We start from the raw sequence: 16,552 nt of genomic DNA, 5'->3' as shown, positions 1-16,552 counted from the left end.
TTTTGACTGCACGGTTTATTAAAATTTTAAGAAATCAGAAGTATTTCAATCACAATTGCACAAAATGGTTTCTCCCTTCTCAGCCACACTCTCACTATCCAGCTATCCCATCTCACTCCACACATGCAATCCCTCCCCACCCCACTCTCTCTGCATCCCTTCTCATCTCACCCTCTTTCTCACTCCAAACTCACTCACTCACTATCCATTCTCACCCCATTCCCTTTTTTCACCAAACTTTCTATCCATCCTCGCCTCGATCTCTCGCTCCCTCTCTATCCATCCTCGCCTCGATCTCTCGCTCCCTCTTTATCCATCCTCGCCTCGATCTCTCGCTCCCTCTCTATCCATCCTCACCTTGCGCTCACTCTCTATCCACACTCACTCCTCTCTCTCCATTCCCACTCCGTTCTCTCTCTCTACCCATCCCCACTCCGTTCTCTCTCTCTACCCATTCTCATTCCACTCTCTCTTTGAATCTTTTGGGACTTCTGCTCCTTTTTTCCTCTGCCCTTTCTCGATGTCTGGATTTCTTCTTACTCCGGCTTCGCTTGTGGTGATCTTTCTCTTGGGATTCACTCCTGCTTCGGCTCTGATGTCGATCCCGCTTTTTCTGACCCCTGTCTTTTTCCCTGCAGTATTCATCAATGGGAGCTGTGTTTCTGTGCTGCTGAATCTCTCTGTCAGCTGTTCCCTGTCAAGTTAAACAGAAACATTTTTTCAGAAGATCATGAGGTAACTTGACGCATTGATATCACCAGTTCATCGGGTGTTTTTCGTAATTTTAAATCTGGACACAGAAAAGGTAAATCAATTATCAGAAAACAGTGACCCTCTTCAGAAAAAACAAACACTTACCAGACAGAATGGACCCCCAAAGTTAAAGCTCCCAGTTATTACAGCTCTCCCACTGCTGCAAACCTTTCCAAATTGCCTACAAATCACATCCTCAATGTCTTTTCCATCATACCTGAATAGATTGTTTATTTTAACTCAGCCCAGACAGAGCGCTACCATTGATTTAAAAGATCCCTTTCTTTTCTATAGCTAAAACCCTGTCCTTAACTAACCCTCCCTTTATTTCCATTCTGTTTATCTCAAAAACGTTATAGCCAGAGGTATTTTGTTCCCAGCCTCACCACAGCTGAAGTCAATTTCCCATCAAGGCTACACCACCATGCTCTTCCAATGCTCTAATTCATATTAAACATTCTCCAAATGTATTTCTAATTCTGTGCACAGTTGCATCTACACACTGCAACCCTGACACATTCAAACTGCTCACTATCCTCCTATCTATTTTTACTTGCTTTCTTTCACCATGCCTCCTTTACCTTTTTCCTATCTGCCCTAATGTATGTTTCAACATAATCCCCACCCCATGCTTTAGTCCCTCCCTCCTGCCTTGCTATAAATTTCCCTTCCCATTGCTCTACTTACCCCCATTAATTCACTTCATCTGTCAGCTGTGGCTCAGTTCATAGCACCCTCGCCTTTGAATCAGAGGGTTGTGGGTTCATGTCCCACTCTCGGAAAACCAAGAACTGTGATTGTACTCGAAAGAAGTTGCAATCTGTGACTGTTGGTAACTCGAAAGAGTTTCCCCATGGGAGATCAAGTAAATCTAATTAATGTTATTTTGTCCCTGTTATTTCAGTTGCTAAACTGAAGCTATATCAGCAGCAGCTGGTAGCAATGGAAGAAAAGGATGGGGTTCTGAGAGCATCACTTACACACAGCAAGCCAAAAGAACCATCTGCCTGAGAGGGGTTACTGATACAAGGTTTTTAATTAATAAGCCCATTGTTCAGAGTTTCTCCTATTAGTGGTGGAATAAATCACAAAATATAACATTAGCAAGTGGTACTATTAAAAAAAAGCTGATGTGATTATTTTGGTTCATTTATGTGGTCAGTTGAAGCTATGTGCAAGTGAAGGTATTCAACTCAAGGAAAGAGGAATGTAAAAGGGGCTGATCTGCACATATGCATCTGGCATGAAGGCTTGTAAATCAGGAGTTGAGTATCAGAAAGTTGTGCACATACACAGAAAATCACAAGCAGATCTCTGGAATTTTCCAATATGCGCTTACAGTACTGTGCACAGTTCTGGTCTTCATAATAAAAAAAGATATTGAAGCTCATGGGAAGGTGCAAAGAAAATTTACAAGTATGATACCAGAACAGAGAGGTTATGAAAATTCGGAAAGATTGAACAGACTGGGTTTCTTTCCTCTAGAAAAGAGAAAGCTAAGGACTGACTGATAGAGGTCTTTAAGTTTGATTGGGTAGATGTAGAGATGTTTCCACTTGTGAGGGAGACCAAAACTCAGGGCCCATAAATATAATGTAGTCACTAACTTAATAGAGAATTCACAAGAAACTTCTTTAACCAGGGTGCAGTCAGGATGTGCAATTTGTGACCACGGGGACAGCTGAGGCAAATTACACAGATGCATTTATGGGGAAGTTAGTTAAGTACATGACAATGAAAGAAATAGAAGGATATGTTGATAGGGTTAGATGAAGTAGGGTTTGAGGAGGCTTAACTGGAGCATAAACACTGGCATAGACGCATTGGGCCAAATGGCTTGTTTCTATGCTGTACATTTTATGTTACATCAAAATGTTCTCAGCACACAAAACTCAACACCGGGGGACACGTCCTGAAACTGTCCCACTACCAGTTCTGCCAGCTAAATACAGAGACTCCCAAAGTAATAAACAGATCAACAATAATGCCATGACTGTAGGCTTAAATATTTATCCTGATTAATAATCAGTATTTGCTACCTTGCATTTTGCTGCCTTCAACTTATCACCTTCTTCCTCTTCTGAATGCCGACGATGCCGTTTCTCCTTGTGGTGTTTCTTCGAATGTGGGTGGCTTCCACTTGCCTCAGCCTCATCCAGTAACAGTTCATATTTAGAGCTATTTCATTTTATTAAGGGACAATAGTTATAAGGAGTGCGAGCTAATGCTTCTAGGGAAGAATTTACAGATTTTAGGTGAAGCTGATGCATTAGATGCTGATGGTTGGGGAAAACGATCTCAAAACCTTCTGATTTTCTCTTCATGCATCTTCCTTGTTTTCAAGTATAGGCTTCCCTCCAAAGTGGCAGGCAAGATAAGTTGTAGACACAGGGTCCAGTTTTATCTGGTGGTTGATTGTGACAGTGGATCTTATAATTTTGCTGGGGGAGTGCTGAATTAGACAAATTTTAATTGTTTCCGGATGAACTTTGCAATATGAAGGATCTTCAATAAAGCCCAGTTACTGATTTTCCAAGTTATATCATATATTTGATCATATGATATGACTCAAGCTATCACAGAACTGGTTTTCTGTTGCTTTCAACTAATATCACCAACAAAAACATTACAAAGAGATTTGAAGGCAGATGAGGAGACCCATGGGCTATTTCTCACCCCTTTCTTGCCATCTGTAACTTCCCAGCTAAAGGAGTTGGTTGGCAGGCCTCTTTAAAGGCTGAGGATTTACTAAAAATATATATTTCCGGACACGATTTCCTCTCCTTTTTACCAGGAATGTGTTTTATTAACTTTTTAGCGTGAAATTAAGAGAAGACCCAAGTATGATGGTCTTTAAATGGAGATATTTAAATGGATAAATTAGAATCTTATTTTTCTTACATTTTTGACTTTTGTACTTTTTTAAAAATCTGTGTCTTGGACAAATGTTATCAAGCTATAACAGGAGGTTTTTTTTAATGTTAAAAGATCCATTCTGAGGTTCAGGGATGCACTCAGGACAGATGCGCGAGGACTGCTTGGGCTAGTCGGTTAAGCAGGTGGACTGAGTAAGTACTTGGTAAAGCATGGAAATCCATAGGCCAGATGAACAAACATATGGACCCCTGGGGTAGATAGACTGCAGAAACACTTAGGCTGAACTTGGTGGGCAGCATTCAGTTTAAGCTTCTGGGTGAGCAGGTAGACTGGGAACCACTGAGGGTGTTAGTGCAACTGAACACGCTAGCCAGGAATCATGAAATCGGAGTCACTCCTGATTTGCCCTGCTTGAGAAGGTGAGATTGAACAAAGCTACACTAAAAACAAGAATTTTAATTAAATGGATGTCATTATTTAAAAATGTTAAACTAAGTAACCAGTAGACAAAACGTGCAATTGGTGAATGCCAGGGCTCAAATATATGCAGTAACTGAAGAGGCATCAAATTCTTTTAATAATATGAAAATTGCCTCTCCATTTTCACCTGGGTATTAATTTCTCACCCGATTTTCAACTGCATTAATAGTTTAAGATCAAAGGGGGAAAAAATCCCATGTGTATTTAGATAACAAACCCTGTTATTCACCAATGCCAGTTTAGTTATTACATCTAATGGCTCATTACAGTTAGTGAGCCCTATTTCATAAAATCACAAACTTATAGCACAGGAGGCCATTTGACCCATCATGTCTATACTGGCTCTTTGAAAGAACACTAATGCTTGGTCCCACACCCCACTTTTTGTCTGTAAGTTTCTCATCCTGTCCAACGAGCTTTAAAAATTATTTATGGAATCAGCTTCCATCACTTTTTCAGGCAGAGAGTTCCAGATCCCTGCAATTCTAAGTGAAAACTCTTCAGTTCCCCTCCAGATCTTTTGCCATTGATTTTAAAATCTGTGACCCACTCCTCAGAGGGAATAGGTTTTCCTCTATCAAAACCTCTCATCATCTTGAAAACCTCCATTAGGTCATCTCTTAACCTTCTCTGTTCCAAGAAGAACAGTCTCAACTTTTCCAACCTCTCTTCATAACTGAAGTTTCTCATCCCTGGTAACATCCTGATGAACCTCCTCTGTACCCTTTCTAAGGCTTTCCTGAAATGTGCTGCAAATACTCCAGCTGAGGTCCAACTATAACATATTGTTTATGGCAGCTGAACAAGTTCAAGGATACTCCTGTTTGGGTTGTATTTTATCTTTCAGGGTAATGTTGGAATGTTTGCTTTGGTCCTTCTCATACTCCTTAAAATCTTCTTTGGTGTATTTTGCACCTGTGAGGATAAGGGTTAAAAAAAACTTGAAAAAGCAGGTTAACAAGAATGTTTCTATAATATATAGAATCATACATTGGTTACAGCAGAGGAGGCGGTCATTTGGTCCATTGTGTCAATGCCCACTCACTGCAAGAACAATTTAGCTAATCCCAATCCCCTGCCCTTTCCCCCAGCCTGGCAATTTTTTTCTCTTTAAATGCTTATCCAATTTCCTTTTGAAAGCCATAACTGAATCTGCTTTCATCATTCTTCCAGACAGTGGAATTCAGATCCAAACCACTCACTGCATAAAAAAGCTATTCCCCATTTCATCTTTGGTTCTTTTGATAGTCACCTTATATCAGTGTCCTCTGGTTCTCAACTCTTCCATCAATGGGAACAGTTTCTCCCTGTCTACCCTGTCCTAGCCCCTCATAATTTTGAACACCTCTATCAACTCTCCTCTTAACCTTCTCTAAAGAAAACAGTCCCAGCTTCTCCATACTTTCATACCCCATCCCTGGAATCATTCTTGAAAATGTTTCTGCACCCTCCCAAATGCCTTCACATCCTGCCTAAAGACACAATACTCCAGTTGAGCCGAACCAGTATTTTATACAGGTTCATTATAACTTGCTTGCTTTTGTACTCTATGCCCCTATTTTTAAAGCCCAGGATCCCGTATATATTTTTATCCACTTTCTCAAACTGCCCTGCCACCTTCAATGATTTGTGCACACATACCCCAGGTCCCTCTGCTCCTGCACGCACTTTAGGATTGTGCCCTTTATTTTACATTGCCTGTCCTTGTTCTTCATATCAAAATGTGTCCCTTCACACTTTTCAGTATTAAATTTCATCAGCCAGATGTCCACCCAATCCTCCAGCCCATCCATGTCCTCTTGAAGTTTCACTGTCCTCCTTACAGTTCACAGTACTTCCAAGTTTTGTGGCATTTGTACATTTTGAAATTGTGCCCAGTACACCCAAGTCTAGATAATTAATATATATCAAGAAAAGCAGTGGTCCTAGTACCAACCCCTGGGAAACTCCACTATATACCTACCTCCAGTCTGAAAAACAACTGTTCAGCACTATTCTTGTTTCCTGTCACTCAGCTAATTTGCTATCCATGCTGCCACTGTCCCTTTTATTCCATGGGCTTTAATTTTGCTGGCATTTCCAAATACAGGACATTTTTATCAAATGCCTTTTGGAAGTTCATGAATGCCACATCAGCCACACTGCAGGTACAGTGCCTCAAAACCGGCAACCTCAGGATATCGGATTGTGCTGGTTTTCAGTTTGGGCCCAGTTGTGTCAGCCACGTAGTGTTGAGGGTAGGCTTTTCAAGTAACGATTGCAACGGGAAGTTGTGAAAAAAAGAGAGACAATGCTACAAGTTAAGCCAAGGAAATTCTTTGGAGCTGCTTCAGATCTGCCAGTGTTACTTTGCCAGAAGCGTGGAATAAGCTCTGTTTATGCATGTAAATAGACTTCAATGTTGGTGGTGGAGTGGGAGCAGCTCCCAGTCATCTAGTTAGACCAAAGATGTCAGTGAGGAGGGAAAGTCAGGTGATGGCAGCTTAAAGAACGTCCAGTTTTCAGATATTGCCAGTTTTCGGATAGTCAGATTTGAGACGCTGTACCTATACCTTCATCAAAAATGCAATCAAGTAGATTAAACACAATTTGCCTTTAACAAATCTGTGCTAGCTTTCCAAAAAAGTGTACACAAAAATGAATAAGGGGTCCAATTTGGTCTTTAGTATTTTGTTTACTTTGAACATACAGTAGAAATTTCAGTTCATAATTCTCATTGCAATTTGAATGCCCTAATGTCTTCTAATGTGTGAAATATATTGCCTAGGAGCCAACTGAAGCACATAGTGTAAACTGTTTAATGGGAGAATTAGATAGATATTTGAACAAGTGGATGAAAAAGGAATATTAGCTTTTGGGACCAATCAAATCCTGCATGCTTTTTAACAGCCTTATCAAACTATCCATCCATGAGGTTAATTTTTACCATTCATGGCCTACAGTTTCCAATTTATGTCAACCACTTGAATTCAGAAACTCAATATAAAGTACAGAAGTTTGCAGGCTATTTTCCCATCCTGTTCCTTCCTATTTTGTTCTGTTCTCCAAAACTGTTTTAAGTTCTCTTACTTTGGTTATCTGATCTAAATCTGGTCTCTTCAATCAACAGAATTGAATTGATGCTTTTGTCCAATGGAAAAGCACAACAGGGATTATCTCACACCAACAAGATGGATGTTTGTGCCTCCCCAAGCTATAAATGGAGAACAAACTTCAATCAAAGAATAAAAGACTGTATTGCCATTGTCACTCCTTCACTCACCACTGGGTAATTCATACTGATTAGATGATCTCCCATGGCATTGCTCAGTCAGTCAGGTGTTTTATAAGAACAGGAGTGTTACGTCAAGTAGTATTGCCAGGCACACTGACCTAACACCAGTGAGGGAAACCCTCCAGCACAGAGAGGAGGATCTCTGTTCTAGCTGGACTGGATTAGGACGTCAGGGTCCTGGAAAATTTTGGGGGGATTCTAAGCTTTGGGATAGATTTCTGGAAACACCAGAGAGGACAGTTCTGCAAACACTGGTACAGATTCTGGATCTGTGGATCAATGGGTCAAGAGTCTGGGATCAGGAAATGACAAGAATGCAGTCCAGAGGTTTGGAAGCACTGACATGGGCTCCAGTATCCAGAAGTGAGATTGGGATAGGGGTGTGAAGAGGGTCTGAGTGTAGCATGTCCCCATATTGCAACTAACTGCAAAAGTCAGGTATCAGACCATTGGGAGTGGAGTAAATAGATCCTGACACTACTGATGAGGTTACCAAGTACTGAGCGACGACTCAGATACTGAAGCAGTCCATGTCCAAATGCAGCAAGACCTGGACAATATCCAGGCTTGGGCTGACAAGTGGCAGGCAATGACCGTCTCCAACAAGAGAGAATCTAACCATTGCCCCATGACGTTCAATGGCATTACCATCACTGAGTTCACCCATTATCAACATCCTGAGGGTTACGATTGACCAAAAACTAAACTGGATTAGCTATATAAATACTGTGGTTACAAGAGCAGGTCAAAGGCTAGAAATCCTGTGATGAGTAACTCACCTCCTGACTCCCCAAACCCTGTCCACCATCTACAAGGCACAAGTTAGGAGTGTGATGGAATATTCCCCACTTGCCTGGATGAGTGCAGCTCCCACAAAACTCAAGAAGCTTGACACCATCTAGGACAAAGCAGCCTGTTTGATTGGCACCACATCCACAAACATTCACTCCCTCCACCACTAATGCACAGTGGCAGCAGTGTGTACCATCCACAAGATGCACTGCAGGAATTCACCAAAGTTCCTTAGACAGCACCTTCCAAACCCGCAACCACTACCATCTAGAAGAACAAGGGCAGCAGATAGATGGAAACACCACCACCTGGAAGTTCCCCTCCAAGCCACGCACCATCCTGACTTGGAAATATATCTCCGTTCCTTCACTGTCACTGGGTCAAAATCCTGGAACTCCCTTCCTAACAGCATTGTGGATAAAACTACACCACATGGACTGCAGAGGTTCAAGAAGGCAGCTCACCACCACTTTCTCAAGGGCAACTAGGGATGGGCAACAAATACTGGCCCAGCCAGCGAAGCCGACCCATGAATGAAAAAAAAAATTGGAATTTGGCAGTATTGGAATGAAGATGTGGGAATAGATTAGGATAGGCTACAGAAAATTGCAAAGCAGACTCCTTCCTGGACAATCCCATAACCAATTAGCAGGCTTATGGGAAAAAGTAACCCCATACCATTTGATCAAAGCTTTAACATTGAGAGACAGCAAAATCAAATCCACTGTTTATTTTCAATGGCAACATGAAAATGTCATTAAAAGCTTGTCTTTGCCTTCTTCATATGACTCTTCTATCCCAAATGTTCCTGCACTGAAACAGTTCATTCAGCTCATTAAGTCTGCACTGGATTTTTTTGAGACTCTGGTCTAATCCCACCCTTTACTACTCTCTCCTTGGATATTTTAATTTTCTTATTTTTCAAGTAACTATCTAATTTATGTTTAAAATAATGCATAAGCTCTGTTTCAACAGAGAAACAGAGTAAAGAACTTTTTCCAATGATTACTTGTATTGTTAATGAATTTGACCAGAAGAAACAAACTGTTGATACTTACCCATCATATCTCTACATAATCCTAAAGATTTCCATCTGGTCAACTCTTAACCTGCTCAGCTTTTGCAAAAAATGCCCCAATTCCATGAGTCTCTCTTTGTAACCATAACCCCTCAACTCTGGTAACATCCAGTGAATCTAAGCTGCATTTTTCCCAGGTATTTTCAGTCTTCCAATAATTGGGTGTCCAAAACTGTATATAGCACTCTAACTGTGCCCAACTAATGTCTTGTATGTGATCCAACGCTTAGACCTCAAGGTACAAAACCTCTTTGCCTTTTTTATGACCTGATCTTGCAGCACTAATTCTAATGAATGATGAATGTGCAAAGCAAGGTCCTTCTGCTCTTTAATTTTCTACCTTGCTTTCATGCTGACCTTTCTGTTCTCTGCCTCCTGCAGTGTTCCAGTGAAAGCTCAAGGTAAGGCACAGCATCTCCATCTTTGGATTAGGCATTTCACTACCTTCTGGACTCAACATTGAGTTCAACAATTTCAGATCCTAACCTCTGTCCCCATTTGTTTCCTTTTTCTTTGCAGGTTTTGGATTTACTCATTTTCAATTTTGGACGGTAGCCATCCATCATTCTGCCTTTCATATCTCCTCTAAACACATCTTTTTATTTTTTTTACTTGTCCCATGACCACTCCCCTTAGGCTTTACACCACCAACTCTTTCGACATCTAATCTCTCCTGTCGTCCAGCCTATCACAGACCTTCCCTTATTTTCTTTTTTCCATCCTCCCCCCTTTCAGTTGCTTAAAACCTATTGCATTTCTAACTTTTTCCAGCTCTGATAAAAAGCCATTGACCCTAAACATTAATTCTGTTTCTCTCTCCACAGATGCTGCCTGACCTGATGAATATTTTCCAATAATTTCAATTTTTAATTGCTGTGCTAACCTCTCTGCTTCTGTAAGCCACCTACAATCTTATTATTTAAGGCTGATTATCAACAACTCGGATTCAGGAAGATCAACTCTACAGTTGATACTAAACTGTCATGAGGGGATAGAAGTTGAAGGATTCAGCCAGGGTCTCAAGCAGGGAAATAAATAAAATCAGAACATGGAGAGAATAGAGCCAGATAGAATTGAATATACAGTGCAAGAATAAATGGGTAGCATGCGCATATGGAAACAGTGTAATAATAGCTAGAAGTGAAATTGAGAGAGATCTAGGCGTATAGACTTGGTATTATGGATGTTAAGGTACTGTGCAGCAGCAAACAGAATGCTGAAACTTTCTAGCCAAGTTAGTCAGGTACAAGTCAGAGCAGGTTACACTGATGATACAGACAGCCCTGGTTGAACTATATCCAGGATTAGTCACCAAGGCATATCATAACCCTAAAGGTGTTGCAGAGAGGAAGCACATGGCTTATACCCAGTGTCAGAGTTCAAATAAAAGGTTAGATTGGAGAAAGTGGAGCTCTTTCACTGTTAGAGAAGGGGATTATGCAGGGCCTGATAGAAATACTGGGGCTATTAAATGGTTTTGTAAAAGTCTATTTGTAGAAATACTTCAAAGGAAGCTATAACATTAGAACAAAAAGGCAGATTCAAATAGGGAAAGACAAATTTAAGTCAGATATCAGGAAGAACTTCTTTGCAAAAAAAAGGAGCAACACTTGAAATGAGCAGGGTATTGTAGATGAAAACGTTAATTTCACTTCCTAGCCAGTTACATGCTGTTATACTGGGAGAAAGTTATCATCTTTCTAGATGAATGACCTTTTAAGTTTGCACTTGTGAAACAGATGAATGCCAAGATTATAACCAGAGAACCTACCTTTCCCCTTCCACTGAACCTTAGCTACAGATTGGCTGAAGTCCACGTGTATCCTCCTGTCATCTATCAGCACATTATCCATCTTAAAATAAGCTTTTTCACAATCCTCCTGCTGTGAGAAAATACAAAGTGCATCAATTGAAGCAGAGTTAGTCAAGGATGGCAACGCCTTCCCTCACAAATCAAACTATACATAATTCAGAGTGCAAGTTAGGTTGTAGATAATAGTGAACCATTAACAATGGCTCAGGGTCCTGAGAATGATAGCTCGCTGACGCACCAGCAAATGCACGAGGCTGCTAAGAGTGATCACTCACTGATCCAATAGCAGCAGCTTGCATCCCAGAAAGCTCACTACTTTAACAGAGTAAGTTTCCTACTGCAATAGCAAAAGCTCACAGCACCCAAAGCTCACAGCTCTGACAGCGATCACTCACTGCCCTATAGCTTGTTGCCCTGACAGTGATTGCTCCCTGCCCCTTTGGCTTGTTGCCCTGACTGTGATCGCTCCCTGCCCCTTTGGCTTGTTACTCTGACAGCAATCACTCACTGCCCTATAGCTTGTTGCCCTGACAGTGATTGCACCCTGCCCCTTTGGCTTGTTACTCTGACAGCGACCACTCACTGCCCTATAGCTTGTTACCCTGACAGCAATCACTCACTGCCCTATAGCTTGTTACCCTGGCAGCAATCACTCACTGCCCTATAGCTTGTTACCCTGACAGTGATAGCTCACTGCCCCTTTGGCTTGTTACTCTGACAGCAATCACTCACTGCCCCTATAGCTTGTTGCCCTGACAGTGATCGCTCCCTGCCCCTTTGGCTTGTTACTCTGACAGCGACCACTCACTGCCCTATAGCTTGTTACCCTGACAGCAACCACTCACTGCCCTATAGCTTGTTACCCTGGCAGCAATCACTCACTGCCCTATAGCTTGTTACCCTGACAGTGATAGCTCACTGCCCCTTTGGCTTGTTACTCTGACAGCAATCACTCACTGCCCCTATAGCTTGTTGCCCTGACAGTGATCGCTCCCTGCCCCTTTGGCTTGTTACTCTGACAGCGACCACTCACTGCCCTATAGCTTGTTACCCTGACAGCAATCACTCACTGCCCTATAGCTTGTTACCCTGGCAGCAATCACTCACTGCCCTATAGCTTGTTACCCTGACAGTGATAGCTCACTGCCCCTTTGGCTTGTTACTCTGACAGCAATCACTCACTGCACAAAGCTTGTTACCCTGGCAGCAATCACTCACTGCCCTATAGCTTGTTACCCTGACAGTGATAGCTCACTGCCCCTTTGGCTTATTACTCTGACAGCAATCACTCACTGCCCCTATAGCTTGTTGCCCTGACAGTGATCGCTCCCTGCCCCTTTGGCTTGTTACTCTGACAGCAATCACTCACTGCCCTATAGCTTGTTACCCTGACAGTGATAGCTCACTGCCCCTTTGGCTTGTTACTCTGACAGCAATCACTCTTCCCCTATGGCTTGTTGCCCTGACAGTAATCGCTCACTGCCCTATAGCTTGTTACCCTGGCAGCAATCACTCACTGCCCTATAGCTTGTTACCCTGACAGTGATAGCTCCCTGCCCCTTTGGCTTGTTACTCTGACAGCGATCACTCACTGCCCTATAGCTTGTTACCCTGGCAGCAATCACTCACTGGCCTATAGCTTGTTACCCTGACAGTGATAGCTCCCTGCCCCTTTGGCTTGTTACCCTGACAGCAATCACTCACTGCCCCTTTGGCTTGTTACTCTGACAGCAATCACTCACTGCCCTATAGCTTGTTACCCTGGCAGCAATCACTCACTGCCCTATAGCTTGTTACCCTGACAGTGATAGCTCACTGCCCCTTTGGCTTGTTACTCTGACAGCAATCACTCACTGCCCTATAGCTTGTTACCCTGACAGTGATAGCTCACTGCCCCTTTGGCTTGTTACTCTGACAGCAATCACTCACTGCCCTATAGCTTGTTACCCTGGCAGCAATCACTCACTGCCCTATAGCTTGTTACCCTGACAGTGATAGCTCACTGCCCCTTTGGCTTGTTACTCTGACAGCAATCACTCACTGCCCTATAGCTTGTTACCCTGGCAGCAATCACTCACTGCCCTATAGCTTGTTACCCTGACAGTGATAGCTCACTGCCCCTTTGGCTTGTTACTCTGACAGCAATCACTCACTGCCCCTATAGCTTGTTACCCTGACAGCAATCACTCACTGCCCTATAGCTTGTTACTCTGACAGCAATCACTCACTGCCCTATAGCTTGTTACCCTGACAGTGATAGCTCACTGCCCCTTTGGCTTGTTGCCCTGACAGTAATCGCTCCCTGCCCCTATAGCTTGTTGCCCTGACAGTGATCGCTCCCTGCCCCTTTGGCTTGTTACTCTGACAGCAATCACTCACTGCCCTATAGCTTGTTACCCTGACAGCAATCACTCACTGCCCTATAGTTTGTTACCCTGGCAGCAATCACTCACTGTCCTATAGCTCGTTACCCTGGCAGTGATAGCTCACTGCCCCTTTGGCTTGTTACTTTGACAGCAATCACTCACTGCCCCTATAGCTTGTTACCCTGACAGTGATAGCTCACTGCCCCTTTGGCTTGTTACTCTGACAGCAATCACTCACTGCCCCTATGGCTTGTTGCCCTGACAGTAATCGCTCCCTGCCCCTTTGGCTTGTTACTCTGACAGCGATCACTCACTGCCCTATTGCTTGTTACCCCGGCAGCAATCACTCACTGCCCTATAGCTTGTTACCCTGACAGTGATAGCTCACTGCCCCTTTGGCTTGTTACTCTGACAGCAATCACTCACTGCCCCTTTGGCTTGTTACTCTGACAGAGATCACTCACTGCCCTATTGCTTGTTACCCTGGCAGCAATCACTCACTGCCCTATAGCTTGTTACCCTGACAGTGATAGCTCACTGCCCCTTTGGCTTGTTACTCTGACAGCAATCACTCACTGCCCCTTTGGCTTGTTACTCTGACAGCAATCACTCACTGCCCCTATGGCTTGTTGCCCTGACAGTAATCGCTCCCTGCCCCTTTGGCTTGTTACTCTGACAGCAATCACTCACTGCCCCTTTGGCTTGTTGTCCTGACAGTGATAGCTCACTGCCCCTTTGGCTAGTTGCCCTGATAGCAATTGCTTACTGCTCCTATAACTTGTTACCTTGACAGCAATAGCTCACTGCTCCTTTGGTTTGTTACTCTGACAGTGATCACTCACTGCCACTATAGGTTGTTACCCTGACAGTGATCACTCACTGCCCCATTGGCTTGTTTCCCTGACAGCAATAGCTCACTGCTACTATAGCTCGTTACTCTGACAGCGAAAGCTCACTGATCCTATAATAAAGCTTGTTACCCTGATAGCAATAGCTCACTGACCCTATAGCTCATTACTCTAGACAGCCAAAGCTCACTGATCCTATAATAAAGCTTGTTACCCTGATAGCAATAGCTCACTGACCCTATAGCTCATTACTCTAGACAGCCAAAGCTCACTGATCCTATAATAAACCCTAGGCTTGGCACCCTGACATTGATAGCTCTGCTCCCATAGCTTGTTACTTGACACGATAGCTCACTGACCCTGTAGCTTGTTTCTCGACAGTGATAACTCACTGACCCTATAAGCGTGTTACCCTGTCAGGGATAGCTCACTGTTCCTATAGCTTGTTACCCAGACAGCAATAGCTTACTTACCCTATAGCTTGTTACTCTGACATCAATAGCTCACTCCCCCTATAGCCTGTGGTGATGACAGTGATCATTCAACGCCTCTATAGTTTGTTGTCCGGGCAGCAATTGCTTGGTGTGCAATAGCAATGACTCAGTGACCATTCAGCTCACTTACAATTTTGTGGTTCTCGAGTTATGGTTTCCATAACGCTTTCTGTTTAGTGTTCACTTTTAAAGTGGTTAATCAGTTAATGATTTTTAAATTATGGGATTAATCATGTATGATATTCCTTTGTGGTTTAACTCCAGTGCATGTGGTTAATTGTGTTACCATGATCATCAATCTTGACATTCCCAGTCAGGTTTTCCCCACTGCATGTTCCACATTCAGCTCTATTTCTGGGATAGAGGCTTGCGAACATTCAATCCCAAAGGCACAGGGGTTTCTCTGCCACTACGGGTGCTGGATAAAGGGCACCCTGGTCCACAAATGCCATTTTTGTCACAAAAGGTTTGTGCAACTCCATGCTCCACATTCAACTCTGCACCACCAAGATATTTTACTTCCACTAAAAGGGGTCACCCTTGTAGGATAGAGATGAGAAGAAATCTTTTCTCTCAGAGAGTTGTGCAACTTTGGAATTCTTTGCCTCAGAAGTTGGTGCAGGCGGGGTCACTGAATATTTTAAAGGCAGAGTTAGATAGATTCTTGATGGGCAAGGGAATCAAAGGTTATTGGGGTTAGGTGGGAATGTGGAAATCAGAACACAAGATGATCAGCCATGATCTCATTGAATGGCGGAGCAAGCTCAAGGGTCCGAATGGTCTACTCCTGTTCCTATTTCTTTTGTTCTTATGTTCATCGTGCTTCTCAAAAACTTTTGAATGTCACCATAAAAAAATTTATTTTTCTTTTAGTCGATTATTTGCTGGGAGCAGAGCTTTCTTTGGAAGTCCCTTGCTTTAGTAACAATGAGACAGGGACCTGCACTCTCACATTTTGGGGATCGATTTGGATTGTGCAGGTTTGGGACCACCATGAAGATTTTTTGGTAGAAATGAAAAGGTTCAGGAACAAACTTGTCCATGACCAGGGCACAATATGAGCTTATACTATTTTTTTAAGAAGGAAATGGAGCCATTCTGAGATGAAAGTGGGCTCACAGTACCATTCTCCTGCTGGGTAGCGGTTTCTCTGACGCTTGGATGAGGTGCTATGAATCTCTGGGGACTGCTGATGTGAACTTCATGGCAAATTAAATACACTGAAGATCAGTCACTGTTGTTGTGGAAGCAAATATAGCTGTCTAGGTGCCCGCAATCAGCTAAATGAAATGAGTGAATGGTTTGTCAGTATTTTGTCAGTGTTCGATAAAGAAGGAATTTCAGCCAAGGCACTGAGAGGACTGGGTGCTATGCTTCAAACAGTGCTGTGAGATCTTTTACTTCCACATAAACAGAATTAACATCTCTCCTGAAAGACAGAACTGTTGACAGTGAAGCATCCACAGTGGCAGATAAACCACTCATCTCTGGGATTGGATGCTTGCACATCTCTGTCCCAGAGATAGAGGGGTTTCTCTGACACTATGAATGCTGGGTAAAGAACTGTCCATTTTACTGAAGCCTATCTGGTATGCAGAATGACAACTATGCAAATTATCTGGGTCTCTCAATACGTGCGCTTTTGAAGAATGCCCATTTATTCAGGCTTCACTTTAATTTCTATTCACACAAGATAGAAAGGCATTTGGTGGCTTGGAAGCTGTCCCATTGTTTTAAACAAATTCAGATTCATCAGCTATCTCACTTGCAGCTGTGT

The 16,552-nt window shown here is 42.8% G+C and overlaps 1 protein-coding gene across 2 annotated transcripts in view; it reads right to left on the bottom strand.

Annotated features, from left to right (window-relative positions):
- Positions 1-16,552, bottom strand: part of ppil4 (peptidylprolyl isomerase (cyclophilin)-like 4) — a 45,495-nt gene continuing 28,943 nt past the window's right edge. For both annotated transcript variants that reach the window (XM_078541778.1, XM_078541779.1), the window contains 4 exons: positions 11,026-11,137; positions 4,929-5,025; positions 2,793-2,931; positions 1-694 (listed from right to left, as the gene is read on the bottom strand). In XM_078541778.1, the coding sequence (XP_078397904.1) occupies positions 458-694; positions 2,793-2,931; positions 4,929-5,025; positions 11,026-11,137 (585 nt within the window). In that variant the 3' untranslated portion in view covers positions 1-457. The remainder of the gene's footprint in view (positions 695-2,792; positions 2,932-4,928; positions 5,026-11,025; positions 11,138-16,552) is intronic.

The sequence above is a fragment of the Cetorhinus maximus genome, chromosome 5 (assembly GCF_964194155.1).
Source record: "Cetorhinus maximus chromosome 5, sCetMax3.hap1.1, whole genome shotgun sequence".
NCBI classification, from domain to species: domain Eukaryota; kingdom Metazoa; phylum Chordata; class Chondrichthyes; order Lamniformes; family Cetorhinidae; genus Cetorhinus; species Cetorhinus maximus.
Note: the sequence above shows the minus strand (reverse complement) of the source record. Positions and strands in the feature narration are given on the sequence as shown.